Here is a 17,999-nt window from a genome sequence, read left to right on the forward strand (position 1 = left end):
CGTGACCGAGAGAATCGCGCCGGGCATTTTTCTTCCCTCCTGGCCAGCTCCTCGCGAGCTGCTCGCGCGAGTATTCCGCGCGCGCGCGCGCGCGCTAACGAAGCCGAACTTTCTTTCACGGCCGTCGCGAGCCGCCATCTTGTCGGCGACTCGACGCGCGTCATTATCCGCCTCATAGCGTTCGCTTCGGCGGAAAGTCGGCCAAACGGAATATCGACGAGAAAGAAAATTTGATTCCCGAGAAAATCGGAAAATCGACACGGCGGAATGTTATTTCGCCGAGCAAATTTCCCCCGCGGAAGCATTCTTACGGGCTCGACGACGGCAACACCAGAAGCGGTTCTACAGCTTCTGCTTCTGTTCTACGCGGCGTCTATTATCTTGACGGCATTTTACGATATCGGATGAAGAGACTCGTTCGGCTCTGCGGAGACGTTCGACGAGTGTCGGTGCCGGGTCTCGGTATCGAGGGATCGCGATCGGATCGAGATAAAGTCTCGCTTCCGTGTGCCGCGTTATGCAAAGTCTCGTCTCTCCTCTCCGTTGCTTCGGCCGTTCCCACGAATATCGGCCGGCCTTTAACTCCGGCAGATTTGTAATACGATTCGTGCCGTAACGCCGCCGTTCTCCGTCTCTGTTCTAATTACGATCGAAGCAGCCGTTTCGCGTTTAGCAGCCCGCGGAACCAAAAAAAAATCGCAGCGGCGCCGTTGCAAATAGGACAACACCGAGGAATACTAAAGCTATTCCCTCGGAGATTGAGAGAAGACTCGTCCCTGTCTTCGGCGTAATAGTTCGCCGGCATTTTAATAAGAGCCACTTAAAAGTAGCAAGACGAATGGCCGACGCGCGAGCGAGACGGAGAGAAAGAGCGAGAGAGAAGGATCTTGTGCAACAAACGAGTGGACTATAATCTTTGAAATTTTACTCCGAGCAACTCCGGTAACAAGCTACCGGACAACCTAACGATCCGGCCGACAAGAAGAACTTTCGAGCCTCGTCTTCGCCGTAAACTCGATAAACAAGAATTAGCCTCTCCGAGGAATAAACTTAGCAACTTCTGTTCCCGATTATCGCTGAGTAACGGCTGTCGCGTGTATCGCGCGCCGGCGATACGCGCGATTATCTCGCGCGCGTAACTCCGCCGCGGAAAAATCTGGTCTAACGAGGTTTCTTGTCGAGGGACGCCGACCGGGTAGATGACGCGACGGCTTTTTTTCTCGTCTCGCTGCTACTCGGCAATTACCGCGATCTTCCGATCGATAGGCAGACGTTGTTCGCTGGATGATCTCGCGTTCCGGAGTACGAGGCCGCGAAACCGAGTGAACCGAGGCGATCGCTCCGCGTTTTTAAACACCGGGACGTTTCGCTCGAGTCCGATTTTTTGTTTGGAGGACCCGGTCTCCGATCGGAGCTCGCATCGCCGGCTTTTGCCGCCGTTTCGCGGGTCGAAGCGCGCGCTTCGGGCAAAGGGAAAAGTCGCGAGAAAGTTCGGACCGATAAGGCGTCGGGCGAAGGATCTCGATCCATCGATCTCGGAAAATCGAGAGACCGGTGTTTACAACTCACCCAGCAGGATAGGCGACCAGCTCGCTGGTCGCGTCGCAGTCCAGGGCCGCATTGCTGGAGACGGTAACGCCGAGCACGCGTTCCAACTTGATCTGCAACAAATCGAAAGCGGACCGATCATTAGGAGACGCTCCGAAATCGGAACCGGAGCGAAGGTTCGTTAGAGCGGTCGATCGACGCGCTCCGTGAAACTCCGATTACGTTTTCACGGTGAAACAAGCCGCGCGCGATTTCCAGCGCGGTTTTCACCGTACGATGATTTCACGATAACAAGACAACGGAGACCGGCGTCGACGTCGTTTAATCTCGAACGCCCGCGTCTCCTTCGAACGAGCGGAGTTTCACCGGCGATGCACGGTATCCGCGAAAAGTTTCAACATTATCGTCCTCCAGCGGCCAACTACACGGCACGCTGGCAAATATGTGCACAGTGTCCGATCGTTTCTATAGCGTTCCTCCTGCTTAGCATGCGCTTCGATCCCGACGGCTACCGTCGCCCGCCGCACATGTTAATCGTCCGCGGCCTGGACCTGTTCGACGATCTCGAAATGCTTCGCCGAGGATCGATCGCGAATGTATCGAACGGAGGTAGGCGCGTCGATTGTTCGAGTTTGATGCTGAAAGCTTTCGAAGCGACGAGATTTATTGCCGCATACAGCGTCGCGTCGATTTTTATTCGCCCTTTGCGCTCGATGCTATTCAACGACGCAGAGATTATCTTCCTAATGCATACTTCCATGCTGCGCGCGTCGTCTTTTTCGCTTTGTTTATACGAAATTAAGCGCGCATTCGTGGCACGTTTAACCGTTCGGCGATATATCGAATGCAAACGGATTTAGGAATGCGAACATTCGTGGACTGCGAATGCAACGCCTACAAAACAGATGCTCCAGGTGCGCGGGTTATCGCCGTTCCCTTCGAATAATCAAAGTTCGCGAGATAACGGATATTGGCTCCGGCGAACAATGGTCTCCCGTGTGTTTCTCGTCGGTCACGGTCGCAGGATCCGGATAAAATCGCGAGGAACGTGTGACAATCGGCGATCGACGCGCGGCGAGCGAGAGAGCAACGAAAGCATTTCAAAGCGGTCTCGTGCGAGTTTCTTAATCAGGCTCGCGTGGAAAATCGGCACGCCAGTGGGTCATCGAGGCATCCGATCTGAAATGCATCGGCGGGGCCCGGGCGCTCTGTTAACGCAGCGTGCTTCCGTTTTTTCTTAACCGGCGCGGCGCGTCGGCTGCCAGCCACGGCAGAGAAACTCGCCCGATCGATATCTGCAACGTCCTGCACGCTCCTCTTGGTCCTCCACGAGAGCTTTTCTCCTCGAAGCGGATTCGCGACAAGGTCACCGACGATCCGTGCGACTCGATTGTCCGCTGGACGCCGCGAATATCGCGCGCACGCTTCGGCGAGAAAGCCATTAACTTCCGAAAGGAACACGAGCGCGTTCGACACGAATCGCGAAACGTTCTCGCCCGCCGGATTATCGCTAATGGACACGGAAACACCGACTCGCACGCGTCTCTCGCTAAACGGCGACTTTCTTTCGTGCTGTTTACACAGTCGATGCTCATCGTGTTTCTCGAAAATCCGACGGGAGCGTCTCGGTCCATCGACGTCCTGCTCCCGTTTCGCGTTCGCTCTGGCTAGCGGTAAACTCGCGGTCTTCGGTTCTAATACCGTTTTCTCCCGTCGATTAAACGGACCAATTCTTCTCGTGGTAAAACCAAGTCGACGAGGAGTGCATCGCCGGCGTACCAAAAGCGTAATTATTTCAATTGGTATCGCGGGTAAGTGCCAACGATATCGCGCAACGCACAGCGGGGCGATCGTATTACCGGCTACTATTGCTTTAATCGCCGCCGCGAACGCGAATATCCCAACCTCGAAGATCCGTGTGCCAACGTGCTGCAGAAGTCGATCGTTCCTTTTTTCGCGAGTTAAGAGCTCGTTCCGGTTCGCTTGCTCCAGCTCAACGGCCAATATCGACGAGCAGAGGAGCGCGGACCAGAAGGAGGGTTCGATTCGATAAATTTGAAAGCGGCAGCTCAGCGGGCAAAAAGTTTTATTGCCGGCGTAAAACGTTCGATTACCGCACGCGAGGCTAGAAAGCGGCGACGTCTCGGTGGAAGCCGGAGGATCCACGATTCGTGATCCGTGGTCCATGGTCCGCGATCCGCGTCAGATCGCATCGCGTCGCGTCGCGTCGCATCGCATCGCATTGCATAGCATCACAGCGCATCGCATCGCAACGCATTGCAGCACAGTGCATCGCATCGCATCGCATCGCGTCGCATCGCATCGCGTCGAATCGCGTCGCATCGCATCGAGTAGAATTGCATCGCATCGCATCGCATCGCATTGCATAGCATCACAGCGCAGCGTATCACATCGCATCACATCGCATCGCGACGCGACTTTCCTTCGAGCCGCGACGGATGAAAAGACACTTGCGCTCTCCCTCGAACTTTCATCGATCATTCGTTCCTAATTACGACCCACTGAGCCAATTCCCTGCGAAAGCGATCCATTCTTCCAGGTCTTTGCTCCGACGATCGCGATCTACCGCGCACGCGTTTTGCTCGCCGCGGGTTAGAGCGACGCGTATACGAAAACCTCCTTTCTTCCTGCGCTACGAAACAATCGATACGATCGTAATTATTTGTATTCTCTCGGCGACTGCGACTGCGAAGCGGTCGAGCGTGAAACTCCTCCGCGGAACCGCAACGGTTCTCTCGAAGAATGGCTTGTTAATCGAATAATATCTCGAACGAAAAGTGGGTCGAACGAACGCAGTCCAATTAATCGGAAGCGAGAGTCGCGTCTACTTTGAAAGCCGACGACGTTTTGTAACGGAACGGCAGAATCGAGAAAACCGAGTGGACGCGCGTTGGAAACGAGATCGCGCGTTTATTAAATTACTATTTTTAATATCGGGTCGAGCTACAACAGCCGGATTCTTTCGCGCCGCGACGACAAGACTGGCGCGGAGGTTTCGGGACCGATCGACGAGTCGGAAGAAATCGTGTTGCGTCATGATCGCCGATGACGAATCGAGATCGAGATCGATCGGGTGCCTCGCCTCGAGTGAATCGCCGCGACGGAAGTTACCGGATCGAGATCAGCGTAGGCCGGGACAAGAATTATGCTCGCGTATATCTACCAGCTTCGTTCGACATTGATTCGTTAGGCGGTCGACCGGTTCGGCTCGCGTGGGCGTCTTAAACGATATTATTTGCAGAGAGGCCAGCAGCTGCAAAGCGAAAGATCGCCGACAAAACGGTCGCCTAACGGATCGTCGGTCGCTTACCGCCCGAGGAGAGGCGTTAATTACCTCGTCGAGCCGAGCTTTCGAGATTTCGGGAGCCTCGGTTGCAGGCAGTAGTCGCGCGCGGTAGCGAAATTCGCGAGAACGATCCGAGCAGCTCCTTGAAATTCAGGACGAATCGCGGCTCGGACCCGAGACGAACTCTCCCTCCGTCTCTCGTTACCGACTCGTTAGCTCCCCCGGAAAGACCCCTCGGCTGAAAATCTGATTAATTCGTTCCGGCGAAGTTACCTCTTCCCGATTCGACGCTGCAACGCGGCTAAACTGCACCTGACCATGGCCGCGAGGCAGCAGCGACTGCATCGCGCCAAGTCGAAACGGCACTGTACCGGTGCACCGAATGAATTTCAATTGCTGCGTACAGTTGCAACAAACGATTCTTATCGCGAAATTAAGTCTATTACCTGTGGCCGGGTAAGATAAAACCATGATTCGCCTCAACCTTTCCGAGGCACCGACGCAACGGGACCATACTCTCTCTCTCTTTCTCTTTCTCTCTTCGCACGAGCTTTCGCGAACGTAGCTGCGATCTTCGCTTATCTGCGGTCCCGTACCTTCGGTGATCGTTCTCTCTGCAAAACTCTGCGGGATCTCGCGACTCGCGATTTCCCAGGCAAACTGAATACAACGCCCTGACTCCGCATTTCTTCGAGCATTCGCTTAAATCGCTCGTTAGCGTTCGCTGAGGAAGGAGACGCGTCCTCGGAAGCGGCGGAAGCCGGATCATCGGCCGAGCGTGACCGAACAGTTGCGTATTGGGCTACCGAATCGGTTAATTGGCCGTGATGGAACAGTTGCGACATCCGGCAACAACAACAAAGTATCCGCGGGTTTGGCAATACGCTCGCCGATCGAATAGGAAAAGCATTGCGAAAGAGTGTAGAGTCGAAGCGCCGTCGATTCCGAAATTCCGAGCCACATCGAAGCGTATCAGCGCTCCCGATACGCGTCAACTTTCATCGGGGTTTTTCATCGGTTCTTCGAGCGCGCTTTCCGCGGCGCGCTCGAACGATCCGATCCGATTCGCGGCAGGTAACGACGGCGTTAATGGAACCGACCTACACCTGCCGACGCAACCCGAGATCCTTGTCCAGCGTCCGACAAGCCGCTCCATGGAAATCGTAACAAGCCTGGATGTGGGCACGAGGCTCGCGCACGACCGGTCGCGCGCGTGCCACGGATTTCTGTGTATGTACATCTATGGTCGTTGTACGGTGTATTTCGCAAACGCGCGCCGTTACGGCCGTCGTTTCGCGGAACACGCGTCGTTAAACGCGCGCGCGAGTTTCGTAAGCCGCGCGAGATATCGAGTGCGTTCGGTGCCATAAAATGGCCGCAGACCGTCCGTCGATCTCGCCGTCCGAGAAGAATCGACCGAGATCTCTCTCTCTCTCTCTTTCTCGCTCTCTCTCTCTCTCTCTCTTTTTCTCGATCGATGGAAACTGTGGGAAAAGAACGGGTGCGTGCTCTCGTCTCGATCCCAGGATCGATCGGCCGGCGAGCGGTGGGTGCCGGAGGCGGAATCGGTTTCCCTCGGGGACCGATTCGTCTCGGGGTTTGATGGCCGGAGGATATGAAAAGGACGCGGTGTATCTCTCGTGGCCGATTAACGATCGAATAACTCGTGCCCGAGCACGAGGAACCGGTTGCGACGCTTTTAGCGATGATCCAGCCAACGTCCTTGCGCGCCGCAACCTGCGCCACGCCGCGCCACGCCGCGCCGAGACAAGACAAAACGAGTCGATGCACATTAACCGACTTTTTGCGTGTTTCCTTGTTCCCCGAGCGGACCGGTAGGATATTGCGCGGCGCGATCGCGCGGATTACGCGGGATTTTTCTCGGAGAAGGATGCGAGAGATCGCCCCGCCCCGTTCAGCCACGCGCGATATTTCCGAACGAAAGCGAAACCCCGCGGAGCGGGGCGATTCGCGCCGCTAATTCTTCCACTGCTCCTCACGGGCGAGCTTCTCCTGTCGGAGAACGATTCTCCGGAGCCGCGAGAATTCTCCTTATCGGTGTTCGGACGAGACTTCGTTGGGCGTCGATTGCGCGATCGGCTCGTTGCAAAACGCGGCAACGCGCGCGCCGCGCAAGGACGCCGCATAAATAAGCCGTTCGAAGACTGCGGATGCATATGCGAGCGATCGACACGCTCCTCTCGTAAACTCGACTTTGGCCGGCCTCAAAATGATCCTTGGTCCCCGCGATTTGCAGTTTCGCGACGAACGCGCGTCGGGAACAGCCGCGCTCGAAAAGTCAAACACGTTCGGAATGGCCAATTCAGCGGGATAAAAGATCGCCGGGGTCACGACGATGGAGGTCTAGGTCGTCGTCGTCGTCGAGTATGCTAGCCGTGAAAAACGTCCTCCTTCCGAGGGTTAAAGGTTCCGAGAATATCTGTATACACGGTTCGCCTCTCTCGCGAAGAGTCTCGACGAAACTATCGATCTCTGCTTCGGACACATCCACTTCAAGGGACTCTATACCGCGGGGCAAAACGACCAGATTTGTTACTCGTACCGTCCCGGAATCTTGCTTCGTAAGTACGTACGCGTCTGTATCGCGATACTTGCTCCGGTATCGCGCCATTCGACGGCGAAGATGCATCCGAAACGCGTCTCTTTGTCCGTTTTAACGGTCTCCAGTTTATACGTCCTCCTTTCGCAACGATTCCGTCGATTTTCCCCGTTGCCTCTTTCCACGTTCGTCCATCTTTCGTGTTCAACGAACGCGCAATGCCTTATTTCCTACCGTCGTTTTGCTCCTCGTTATTTCTTGTATCATTGCTCCTCCAGTCTCGCTGTTATTACGACTCGTCTCTTCGTTTCCCACCGCTCCCCAACCCACTTCGCATCCGGTCGCCTTTCTAGACGTTTCAGAGGTAACGGAATCGAACGATTCGAAACATGCGCGACGATGCAGAAGTCCCGAAGCGTCGGTGCACAGGTTTCGCGGATGGGTTCGGGCCGCGGCCGCCAGCTCGCTGATCCGAGAAACGTCTGTTGGCAAGGAAATCGGGTCCCGGTAACCGATAGGCGGACACCGAACATGCGGAAACTGTCGGCGAGGATGCACGAGAGAGATGCTGAGGCGGAGAAACGGGGAACGGGTTGACGGGATCGCGAGCCGCGCGCCGATTTCTGGCAAGCTGGCAATCCGTTTGCGCGCTGACCGAGATAATGACGGGCTCGGGAAAACGTTTTGTCGGTCGATACAATGAAAAGAATGCAGAAATGCACGGTCCGTTGCAACGAGGCGGTCGCGTACCGCTCGTACGTCGCTCGGAGAGGTAGGTGGGCACGAGCCAAATACGGACCTCGAGACTTTCCCGTCCCGTCCTGTCGCCGTCGCGCGATTTCTTTCCCTTCGCGAGATCGCGAGGATCGCGTAATCCCGCGAGATCGCAGATCCGCGAGGTTTTTTGCGGAGCGACGCGAACCAACGGCGAGCAAGCCCGGCAGAAAGATTCCAGCGTGGAAATACGGCAACGTCTCCCTAACCGACGCTCAGATTGCGCAGAAAAATGGACGATTTGCGAAGAGGAGATGCGATTGTTCAAGCCTTTTGGCTCGTTTTTATAGTTACCGATCGCCAATAACAAATAAAAACGAGCCAAAAGACTCGAATAATTGTATCTTCTCTTCCCGAATTGTCCATTTTTCTGGACAATCCGAGCGTCGATTAGAGAGACATTACCGTAGCGCGGAAACGAAGAAAAACGAGGAGAGACGCAATTCGCCGGACTCGCGCGAGCCTCGCGATTCGCGATAGAAGCAGCGCCGGTCGGTGCAGTCGGTTTGCTGCACCGCGATAGAGCCTGGCGATGACGTAACGAACGACCGATGGAAGACAAGGTCTCCTTCGCATAATACACGAGCTCTTACGTAACACCGGTTAGGGTTCGCGTCGTGTCTGAATGAAAAGAGCCGGAGGAACCGATGACACGTTTCAAGGGTACGATGCTGCTCCTTGACACGGGTCGGGGGAAAAAAACGCTTCGAAACGGCACCGTTCATCGATCAAACGTTCTACAGTGTCGCTTCCATCCCCGGGGACTCGGGTTTACTCGTTCCCCGCGGCTGGATCGCGCGTAATGAGAAATTCCTACGGTCGGAAGCATCGAGAGAAGCCAACTTCTGCGGACCGCGCGTCCCGCGAAGATGCAAATTGCATTTGTCCCGCGACTTCGACGAAGTTCGAGCCGGCTTCGAGAACCCTCGTTGTTTCGCGAGCTCTCTCGACTCCTCTTGTCGCTTCTTTTTTTTGTTCACGACGCCAGATTCTCGCTGAAATAATTCTTCTCGGAACTGCGTCCGAACGAGAGCCGCGAGACGCGGAAAAGTCACGCGCGATTTCGCGGCCGCGCGCTATCTCTGCTTCGTCCGCGAACGAATGCCACGTTTTTTCGCTTGTAGTTCGAGAGCGACTAATCGCCGTCGTTGCACCACTCCCGATCCGCTATCGGATCGGCTAAAAAGCCTTTCCGCCTCTCCGCGAGAAAGTTTTAAGGCGAACTTTTCTCTTCTGTTCCTTCCTCGCTTCTGAGAGGAGCTTCCCGAGCTCTTTGCGCTCGTAGATCCTCCGTGTCTCCATTATCAACGTTCCCAACTGCGATTCGCCGCATCCGAACAAGTTCCTCCGAAAGGAAACGAATTTTTTAACAGGCTCGAGTGTTCTCCTCCGCGAGGATCCTCGCGAATGCAGGATGCAGAGGCTGCGAGAACGCGCGTACTCCCTGCGGCAACGGAGAAGAATCGTCGGAGGGACGCGTGCACGATCGATATCAGCCGCAGGCGGGATTTTTCGTCGACGAACGCCGAGCCGATAAATCATCCGAAACTAAGCGATCGACGCGATATCTTGGAATCGACGAGGATCGTTCGGGAAGACGCGATTTCGAGGATGGAACGCGCTCCGCTCGAAGAGATCCCGCGAAGATAAGCTTCGGTTTTCATCGAGCGTGCGGTTAGCAACTTTCTTTAAAAACAGAAATTCTCACGACTCGCCTCAAGAAAATTGACAGGCAGCTCGTCTCTGGTACTTTATCGCTTGCGGTATCGTTGCGCAGGACCTCTATCCTCAGTTTTCCGTCATTTGCAACTCGCAACTTCGTATCCTTGAAATCGCGCGAGTCTCTCCGGGTAAATTTCATAGAAAAATCACAACATTCGGGACGATTTCTGCGAGGCGGCTACATTCCGACAAGTCTTACTCTTACGATCGTTAGCCTGCGGATGTTTAATAATAAAAAGTTGCCTGCGAAATAAAAAGATTACGCGTCCAGTCGTAAGAAACGAGAACAGCGTAAACATTTACTCCAGTCTTGAATAATTGTATTGACTTATAAATAACATAAACGTACCGTTAAATGTCTAAATATTCATTCTAGTTACAAACACGTAAAAACCGCGGTCCAACGATCATAGTTGCAACGTACTTTAACCGTTGCAGCAACGCCGGTGCCTCGACAATGGGAGGCGAAGTCAGGCGATCGGAATGAAACGCGGAGCGAATTGTTGCGCGCGAACAATCTCTCGGGATAAGTTCGTCGGAAAAATCGGCATTTTCCGCGTGTTCCGCGCCGGCTAACTAATGGCGACTTCTCATGCGAGAGAGCTTGGCCCCGTTTAAGGGGCACAGCAAAGGTCGCGAGTGTCGGGAGTCGGGAATCGGGACTCGCGCGGTGCCACGCCGGTCGCGTTCGCGTGCACACACGCGTTGCTATAGCAGATCGATCTAACGGGCTGTTATGAGTTTCGTGCAAGACCGTTTCCGACAGGCGTGGAGTCGCCTCGCGTCGTGTCGTGTCGCGTCTCGACGTGTAAGCCACACCCTGGTACAGTTATACCGCACCGGCGAAGGGAATAAGAATAAGGGAACACGCGCGCTGCTCGCGAGAGGAAGCCAGCCTCGGTGTCTCGGTCTTCGACTCGGCCTCCGCGAAGGATTACCGGTTAAACTAAGATTTACGCGTGCCCGATAACCACCGGTTCCTCGCGTTCTCTCTCTTTCTCCGCGACGACGAACTTCCGCGACCGCTAATCGCCGTCCGAACGAAACGCGGCGCGGCGCAGCGGAGCGCAAGTTTCGGTCAAAGTTGACACACGCTTGTAGCGTCGGGTTTCCAAGAGAACAACGACGCGTAGTTTTTGAGAAAAGAAAAAGTCGTAGCTCGAAGTCTCCGGAGAATCGCGACGTCGTCAGATAAGAGAGATCAAGCTCGATCAACTGTCGGCAGAAATCTGATCGAGCGCGATTCCTGGCCGAGATCGGGCGCCTGCAATTAGCCGGGAAAGTGGCAACTCTTTCGATGAACTTTGCGACGCGGAGGATCGTTTGCACGGTTAGCGGTCGTGAGAATCGTTCGACCGGGTTAATCGCGAGCGGCGTTCGCCCATCTTCGCCGTCGACGAGACCTCTTTCGAATTATTCCTCTTATTACATCCCGCCGGTTTTCGCGATTATTATTAAGAATACCGTTGCGCGCGGGATCGGACTCTCGAAAAGGAAAGACTTTCGCGAGAGACGAAAGAGCCCGCGAAATCGAGCGGAACGCGCCGCCGATGGAAGAGAAAAGGAGAGCACACGGGTTCGGCCGATAATAATAACGGCGAGGTGCCGGTGTAATCGGTCGAATTTCTGCTAAACAGCCATATATACGGGACCCCGAGAGCTAATCTCGACCGAGCGAGAAAACAGCGCGAACGGCCCGCATGGAGTTTTCTATCGAGCGGATTCGTTTCATCCGTCCGACGATTTTACCGTTTACGCTTCCACACACGCGTTGTTGCTGCTGCAACCGCCGCGATCGCTGCAACCGCTGCACCCGTCGCGGAACGCGCGCGTTCATTTATGTTTAACCCGCGAGCTAAATTATCATCCGCCGATTGCCTATTGTTCGCAGCCGAGGTCGGGACAATCGTTTCATCTGGGATCCACAGCATGCGCGCGTGTCCCCGAGCTAGGTTGCAAGGCTGAATCTAACGAGCTTCGAGCTCTCATCGGCTATCGATAATCCTGGTTTGCGAAACCCCTGGTTAATCGCGCGGCACGATCGCCGGACAACCGATATACGAGCGTCGCGACGATCCGGGAGAAAAAACGACGATCCGGGCTGGCTCTCGTTCTCGGTTTTATGCACGTCCGGTGTGTACGTCGTGTGCCACGGCGATCTCGTTCGGAGAGGTTGCCATTAACTTCGCGGCCATACGACGGCTCCGAACGATTCGAAACCGCGCGCGGTCTATTATGTCCGTCTAGCCGGCGCGTTCGAAATTCTAGGCGCCGAGACTGGAAACGAGAACGGGGAAAACTTTTCCGGTGGAAACCCGTTGGCCGCGGCAAGATAACAAAACGCGGAATGCAAATAACGCGATTGTCTGCGGCAACAATGCGCGAATCAGCACGCGGGGGGAGAGGGGGACGCGCAGGCGTGCGCGAGCGCTTCGAAACCGGTACTTTCTTTATCATCCCGGGGGAATAATTAAACCGGCACCGTTTCTTTCCCAGCTTATCGCACGGTCATAACTAATTGGGATCCCATTAAACCAGTTCTTTTTATCCCGCGGGGTCAAGTTCGTATCCGACCAGACGCGGCTGCGCGACGGTTCGCTTCTTTTTTTTCTCTCCCGACCGCTCGTTTCTCCGATCGCGGCGAGCGAACGGAAGCAGCAGAGTCGAATAAGGCTCCCCGGAAGCAGCAATTAGCCCACTAACCGGTCGATTTCTCGTGACCAGATTCGGCCATTATTCCAACTCTTTCGACGAGATATTTGTTCGACGATTGTCCAAGCGATTACGATGATTATCCCACGAACTCGAATAGTAAAAAAATCGACAGAATCGACGAATCGAAGATCTACTATATTTTTATTGAGCCATTTTACTATTCTATCGAGCTATTCGAATTATTAAAGAAAGAAAGTGTATCTTGTTCGGATTCCATTTCTTGCGACCGACGATTTTTATTTCGCACAAAAATCCACGTTCTAGTCGCGGTATCGTACGGCATGTTATTCGGTGTAATTTCGCGCGGTCGACGATAAAACGTGCGCCGCACAATTATTTGTTTATCGCTACGCTCGTTAACGCTGAGCAAAGCTGCAAAAGCGAGCGCGACGCGCGTCGCTTTACAAGAATAACAAGACCGAATTTATTTCGACTCGTCATCGTCTTTAATAGAACGCGAGCATCGACGATTCGAACGTGAAAACAGCAAGACCGGCGATCTTGTCCGGCGCGGAAGGGGGATCGACGTTAATTACGATTGTAGACGGGATCGAAGGAAGTGTATCTCGGTGGCGGACGATCGAGACGAGCGGTCACGCGTTTCCTCTATGCGGAACGGGAACTCTCTCGATCCAAAGCCGGCGATACCGAACGATCGACGCATAAATCGAACGCGATCGAGTTCGAGTCGCTCGGAAGTGCGCGGCGTTTACGTAATCGAAAAACGTTGCGATTAAGACGGACGCGGTTATCTCGATGCGTCGTAAGACGCGGTGCCCGGCGATACGAAACAATGCGAGTTCGTGATCCGAGGATACAGAGTCTTTTTGCGCAACAACAGAATTTTCGTGCGACGTCGTATATTCGCCGGGTGGCACACTTCTCTTCGCGCCGCGGTTTCGAATTATCCTGGCTGAACAGAGACCGGCGTTACCGAGATCGAGGTAAACGATCCGCACAATCATGGGAAGCGCCTATTATTCAACCTCTTCCCGGTTGAATTGAATGCGCCGCTAATTTGCCTCGCATGGAAATACTTTTCACCGGCTAGACTTCCGAATGCCAGTCGGATCCCTCCGTCGAAAGAAGGTCGCGAGAATTCGCAAATCGCGGTGGGTAACAAAAGCGTCGGCCGCAGCTTTTCAAACGGTTATATACGGAAAAATCGAACCGAACGCCTCGAATTTTTTGGAGACGTTCGAAGGACTAGTTCGATATTATTTGAACAAGAAATCGAGTCGTCGCGTTGCCCACTGTGAATACCGATTCTCATGGAATCAAAACAAAAGCATCGGCCGCGGCTTTTCAAACGGTTATATACTGAAAAATCGAACCGAACGCCTCGAATTTTTTAGAGACGTTCGAAGGACTAGTTTGATATTATTTGAACAAGAAATCGAGTCGTCGCGTTGCCCACTGTGAATACCGATTCTCACGGAATCGTTCGGAATCTCCCTGAACTCCAATTCCTCCCCTTTCCCCCTATCGCGAAAGTAAAACATATCGAACGCTCGCACACGATGCTGTAATAAATTGCTAAGCGCCGGTCCGAGGTATGTAATCGTCGGGAGCCACACCCTCGCCAACGTTTCTGTTCTTAATGAACGAAATTAACGAAACGAACGACGCCGATAAAAACCGAGGCGCTGTGTGCAGGGGCTTCAGATGCAGGTGCAGCCGTCGGTGGCCGGTCGGGAGACGACGATCGCGAGATAAATGGCAGGAAACCGAATATGCAATCGCGTACATATGCAAATACGTACATCGTAGGCCGGGATGCTCTCCTTGTCCCGAACGACGGGCGAGCCGTTCCTGGACGCGTTTAGAGCCATGTTCCTGCGATTTTTGCGGAAACTATTGCAGCTTCGCGGTCACGGGACACGTTGCATCTCCCTTCGGTACCCTTCGGCACCCTTTGGTCCCCGTTGCTTCCGTTCGGTTCCCTTCGGAGTCCGGTTCGTTCTCGTTCACTTTCGCTCTCGAATTCGGAGCGGACCGGTCACGAAACGGCGATCGAGACCGCGCGTCTCGGTGCTCCGATGCGACCTGCGGCCGACAGCAGCCTCGGTTCGATCGATGGATTGCGCGATATCATTCTCGAGCGAGGACACGAGCCGGAAGGAACGCGACCGGCACCAGGTCACCACCGCTTCTTCATGGTCCTCCTCGTTGGGGAATCCGCTCTGCGCGTGCACTTCCCGCCGAGAAGAACGCGCTCGGCATCGACGTTGCACCGTCGCAGAATAGTATATGCTGGCGACTGCTGCGATCGGTCCGACTTTCGGGATCTATCGGGATCCAGAAAATTCGCTGACCAGCGCGTTCACTCGCGAATTCACATTTTCTTCCCCGGACAACGCGGCGAGCTGTCCAGATCCGCTCGAGAGCGCCTGCGATTCGCGCTTGAACCGGCTCGGTTGCGTAATCCTCGCGCAGACGATCCGACGGCGAAATCCCGGAGGAAATCGCGGCACGAAGGACTGCGACGTTGGACGTCCGACTCTGAACTGAGGTGTTCCACGTTCCTCGGTCTGCTCGTCCATCCGACTATCGCGGATCTCCCACTCCTACAGCCGCGACTATAGCCCGCTATAGCCGCTATATCCTACCTGCCAACGCGCCGCATGCCGGAGCCCGGCCCCCCTCTAGGGGGGTCCCCGCCACCCTCTTCGATCCCCTTTCTCGATCTTAACCCCTTCTCGATTCCCCTTTTGTCCTTCCGGCGGACGGTTTCGTCCCGGTCCCGGGATCCTCTCATAAGCGTATCGCGTCTATAATGTTCCGTCGAATGCCGAGAAAAAGCGGTCGCCTAGCCTCGTCGCCGACTTCGAGCGTTCTTGGACACCGGCCGACCAATCACCCCTTTATGCTCGAGCATCGATCAATCCGCTGTTTCGTGGCTCAGCCTCTTCAATTCGGCGCCGCGCCGCTGGAAATCGGATTCGACGAGGAAACAATTTTCACGGACGATGTTCCTTAGTAATGTCTCCCTAATTGACGCCGAAATTGTGCACGAAAAGTGGACGATTTTGAAAGAGGAGACACGATTGCTCGGGCCTTGCGGTTTATTGTTACAGTTATACATTGTCCACAATTACAAAAACGAGCCGCAAGGATCGAATAATCGTCTCTCTTCTCCCTAAATTGTCCATTTTAGTGGACAATCCGAGCGTCAATTAGAAAGACATTACTGTAACGGCCAAACCGATCGTTGCTCCAAGGATGTACGTACTTTCCTTTTCTTCTTTTTTGGAATCTTCGATGTCGCATAGCCGTTTTCGTAACGTTTCGCGCGTTTTCCATTCGCGACGATACAATTTCCTCTCGCAGCGTTGAACGCTCTCTCCGCTCGCGTTTGTTTATGCCAGAACGGTAATACGTGGGCTCTCTCCACTTGTCCCCGATCGTTAAGGTCGTCGAATACGAAATCTCCGCCCACGCGTGCGAGGCGCAGCCTTCGCGGCCGGTGCGAGCAATTGTCGAAACGATCTTGGAAGCCTCTTAACCGATTAACCCCTCCGCGCCGCGATCTCTTTTCGCGGTTACGTTGACTCGCGCGCTTCTTCGGCCTCGATCGTTCCTCGTACGACACACGTCTTTCTTTACTCGATCGTCCCTAGAATTTTCGTCACAGACGAATCGAATCTTCCGTGAACGGTTCAACCAAGGCAAGACGGATTTCACGCTCGTGTTCTTGGAAATATCAACGCGCCGAGATTGCGATCTATTCCCCGATGGAAATCGCGTCGGCGGTTATTACGCGACCGGGCTCGTTCCCGCGAAATTCAACGGCGCCGGACCCGGGCGCAGGAAAGTAAAAGGCTCCGAAAGCGAGATCGCGATCCCCGATTGAAACGCTCTAAGCAACCGGCGAAACGCCGCACGCCCGAAACCGCCTGAATATGCATGTCCGAAAAGTCGCCGCGAGCCTACGAAAGCGAATCTGAAATTTCTGCATCCGAACAGCCATTGTAATCGACTAGGAAACGGGCAACCGGCGCGTAAACTCCGCCTCCGCCGCGGAACAAGACCGGCAAACGGTCTTCTCTCCGCTGTTCGAGAAATGAACTTTCCTCCGTGGGGCTTATCGTACGATAATACCGGGATGGGATAACAGCGCGCGAAACGATTCGATCAACATTCTGTTTGTTGTTGGTTTAAGTACGTTTGCGGAGGCTACGAGGAGATCGCCGCGGAATTGGATCGAGATTGTGTACACCGTCGACCAGAAGTACGCGGACGCTTCCTTGATTAACGCTAAAAAGCACTGGAGAGCACTAGAAATGACCGGCGTGAACTGTTTTATAAGAATGATACCGCTGATTTGACTTGGGCACTGTGACATTTTTCTTACGATTTATGCTCGAATTAAGGAATTGTGTACACCGCTGTCTAGAAATATGCGGACGCTTCCTTGATTAACGCTAAACTCACCGAGCACTAAAAATGACCGGCGTGTACTGTTTTGTAAGAATGATACCGCTGATTTGACTTGGGCACTGTAACATTTTTCTTACGATTTAAGCTCGAATTAAGGAATTTATTCGATCAGTTCCAGTGGAAATTTTCGCACTCTATCAATTTTGTCGTGATATCCAAAGAAATGCACCAAGCTTGTAATATATATTCATGGTAATGCGAGAGATAAGGATCTGCTGCTCGAACATTTAATTACTTGACTCGAGCACAGGGTGACTAAATAGTGAGTAAAGGGTTCGATCTGCTCGCAAGCGATCGGTTCGAGATAGCGCGCCTGTTTCCTAATTTCCGGGGTTGATCTTTCGGGAGAACGGAACCGAAAGTAGTCGAAGGGATTGTCGCCGGGATTAAGCCACTCGTTGCGCCTCGATCCCGTCCCGTCGCGCCGTTTCCAGGTCTGTGTACCTTCGCTATCTCGCTGCCATAAAACCGACGTATCGCGCGACTTTCCCCTCGCCGCCGACAATGTTTCGCCAAGCAGATTATTCTGTTTTAACAAGCAGCGGCGGGAGACCCGGCTCCGCTAATCTCCGTTTAAAATGTGGGAGTCGCCGCGCCGATAAAATTTCGGTTCGCTATGCCGCGCACGTCGCCTATCTGCGTTCCTAGATGCTACAATCGACGATGCGGGCGAGATGATGTAATTGAATTGCGTCGGTGGTATCGGCCGGGTCCCGATTTCGTCGGGATTTGCATGGCAAGACGGTGCTCGGCGACGACGAGCAACGAGCATAAATACGCGATTGACGCACTCTTAATCGTTCGTCGGCGTGGCGCGGCCTCGCGCGTCATTGTTCCATCGCGACTGAAAAATAAGGGCACGCGGGACTCGAAAATCCATCGTTCTCGCGGACGATCGGTCATAGTTTCGCCAGAGTTATCGGCCGTCGCGCG

General features: G+C 54.2%; 1 protein-coding gene across 6 annotated transcripts in view; it reads right to left on the reverse strand.

Moving 5' to 3' along the window:
• The window catches only part of Wdr62 (WD repeat domain 62), a 95,650-nt gene that overhangs the window by 29,750 nt on the left and 47,901 nt on the right, over positions 1-17,999 (reverse strand). For 5 of the 6 annotated variants that reach the window (XM_033483019.2, XM_033483018.2, XM_033483017.2 and 2 more), the window contains exon 3: positions 1,570-1,661. In XM_033483019.2, coding sequence (XP_033338910.2) covers positions 1,570-1,661 — 92 coding nt within the window. Of the gene's footprint in view, positions 1-1,569; positions 1,662-14,389; positions 15,145-17,999 lie in introns of those variants that run through there. The other variant, XM_033483016.2, reaches the window with a different exon arrangement.

The sequence above is a fragment of the Megalopta genalis genome, chromosome 5, assembly GCF_051020955.1.
Source record: "Megalopta genalis isolate 19385.01 chromosome 5, iyMegGena1_principal, whole genome shotgun sequence".
NCBI classification, from domain to species: domain Eukaryota; kingdom Metazoa; phylum Arthropoda; class Insecta; order Hymenoptera; family Halictidae; genus Megalopta; species Megalopta genalis.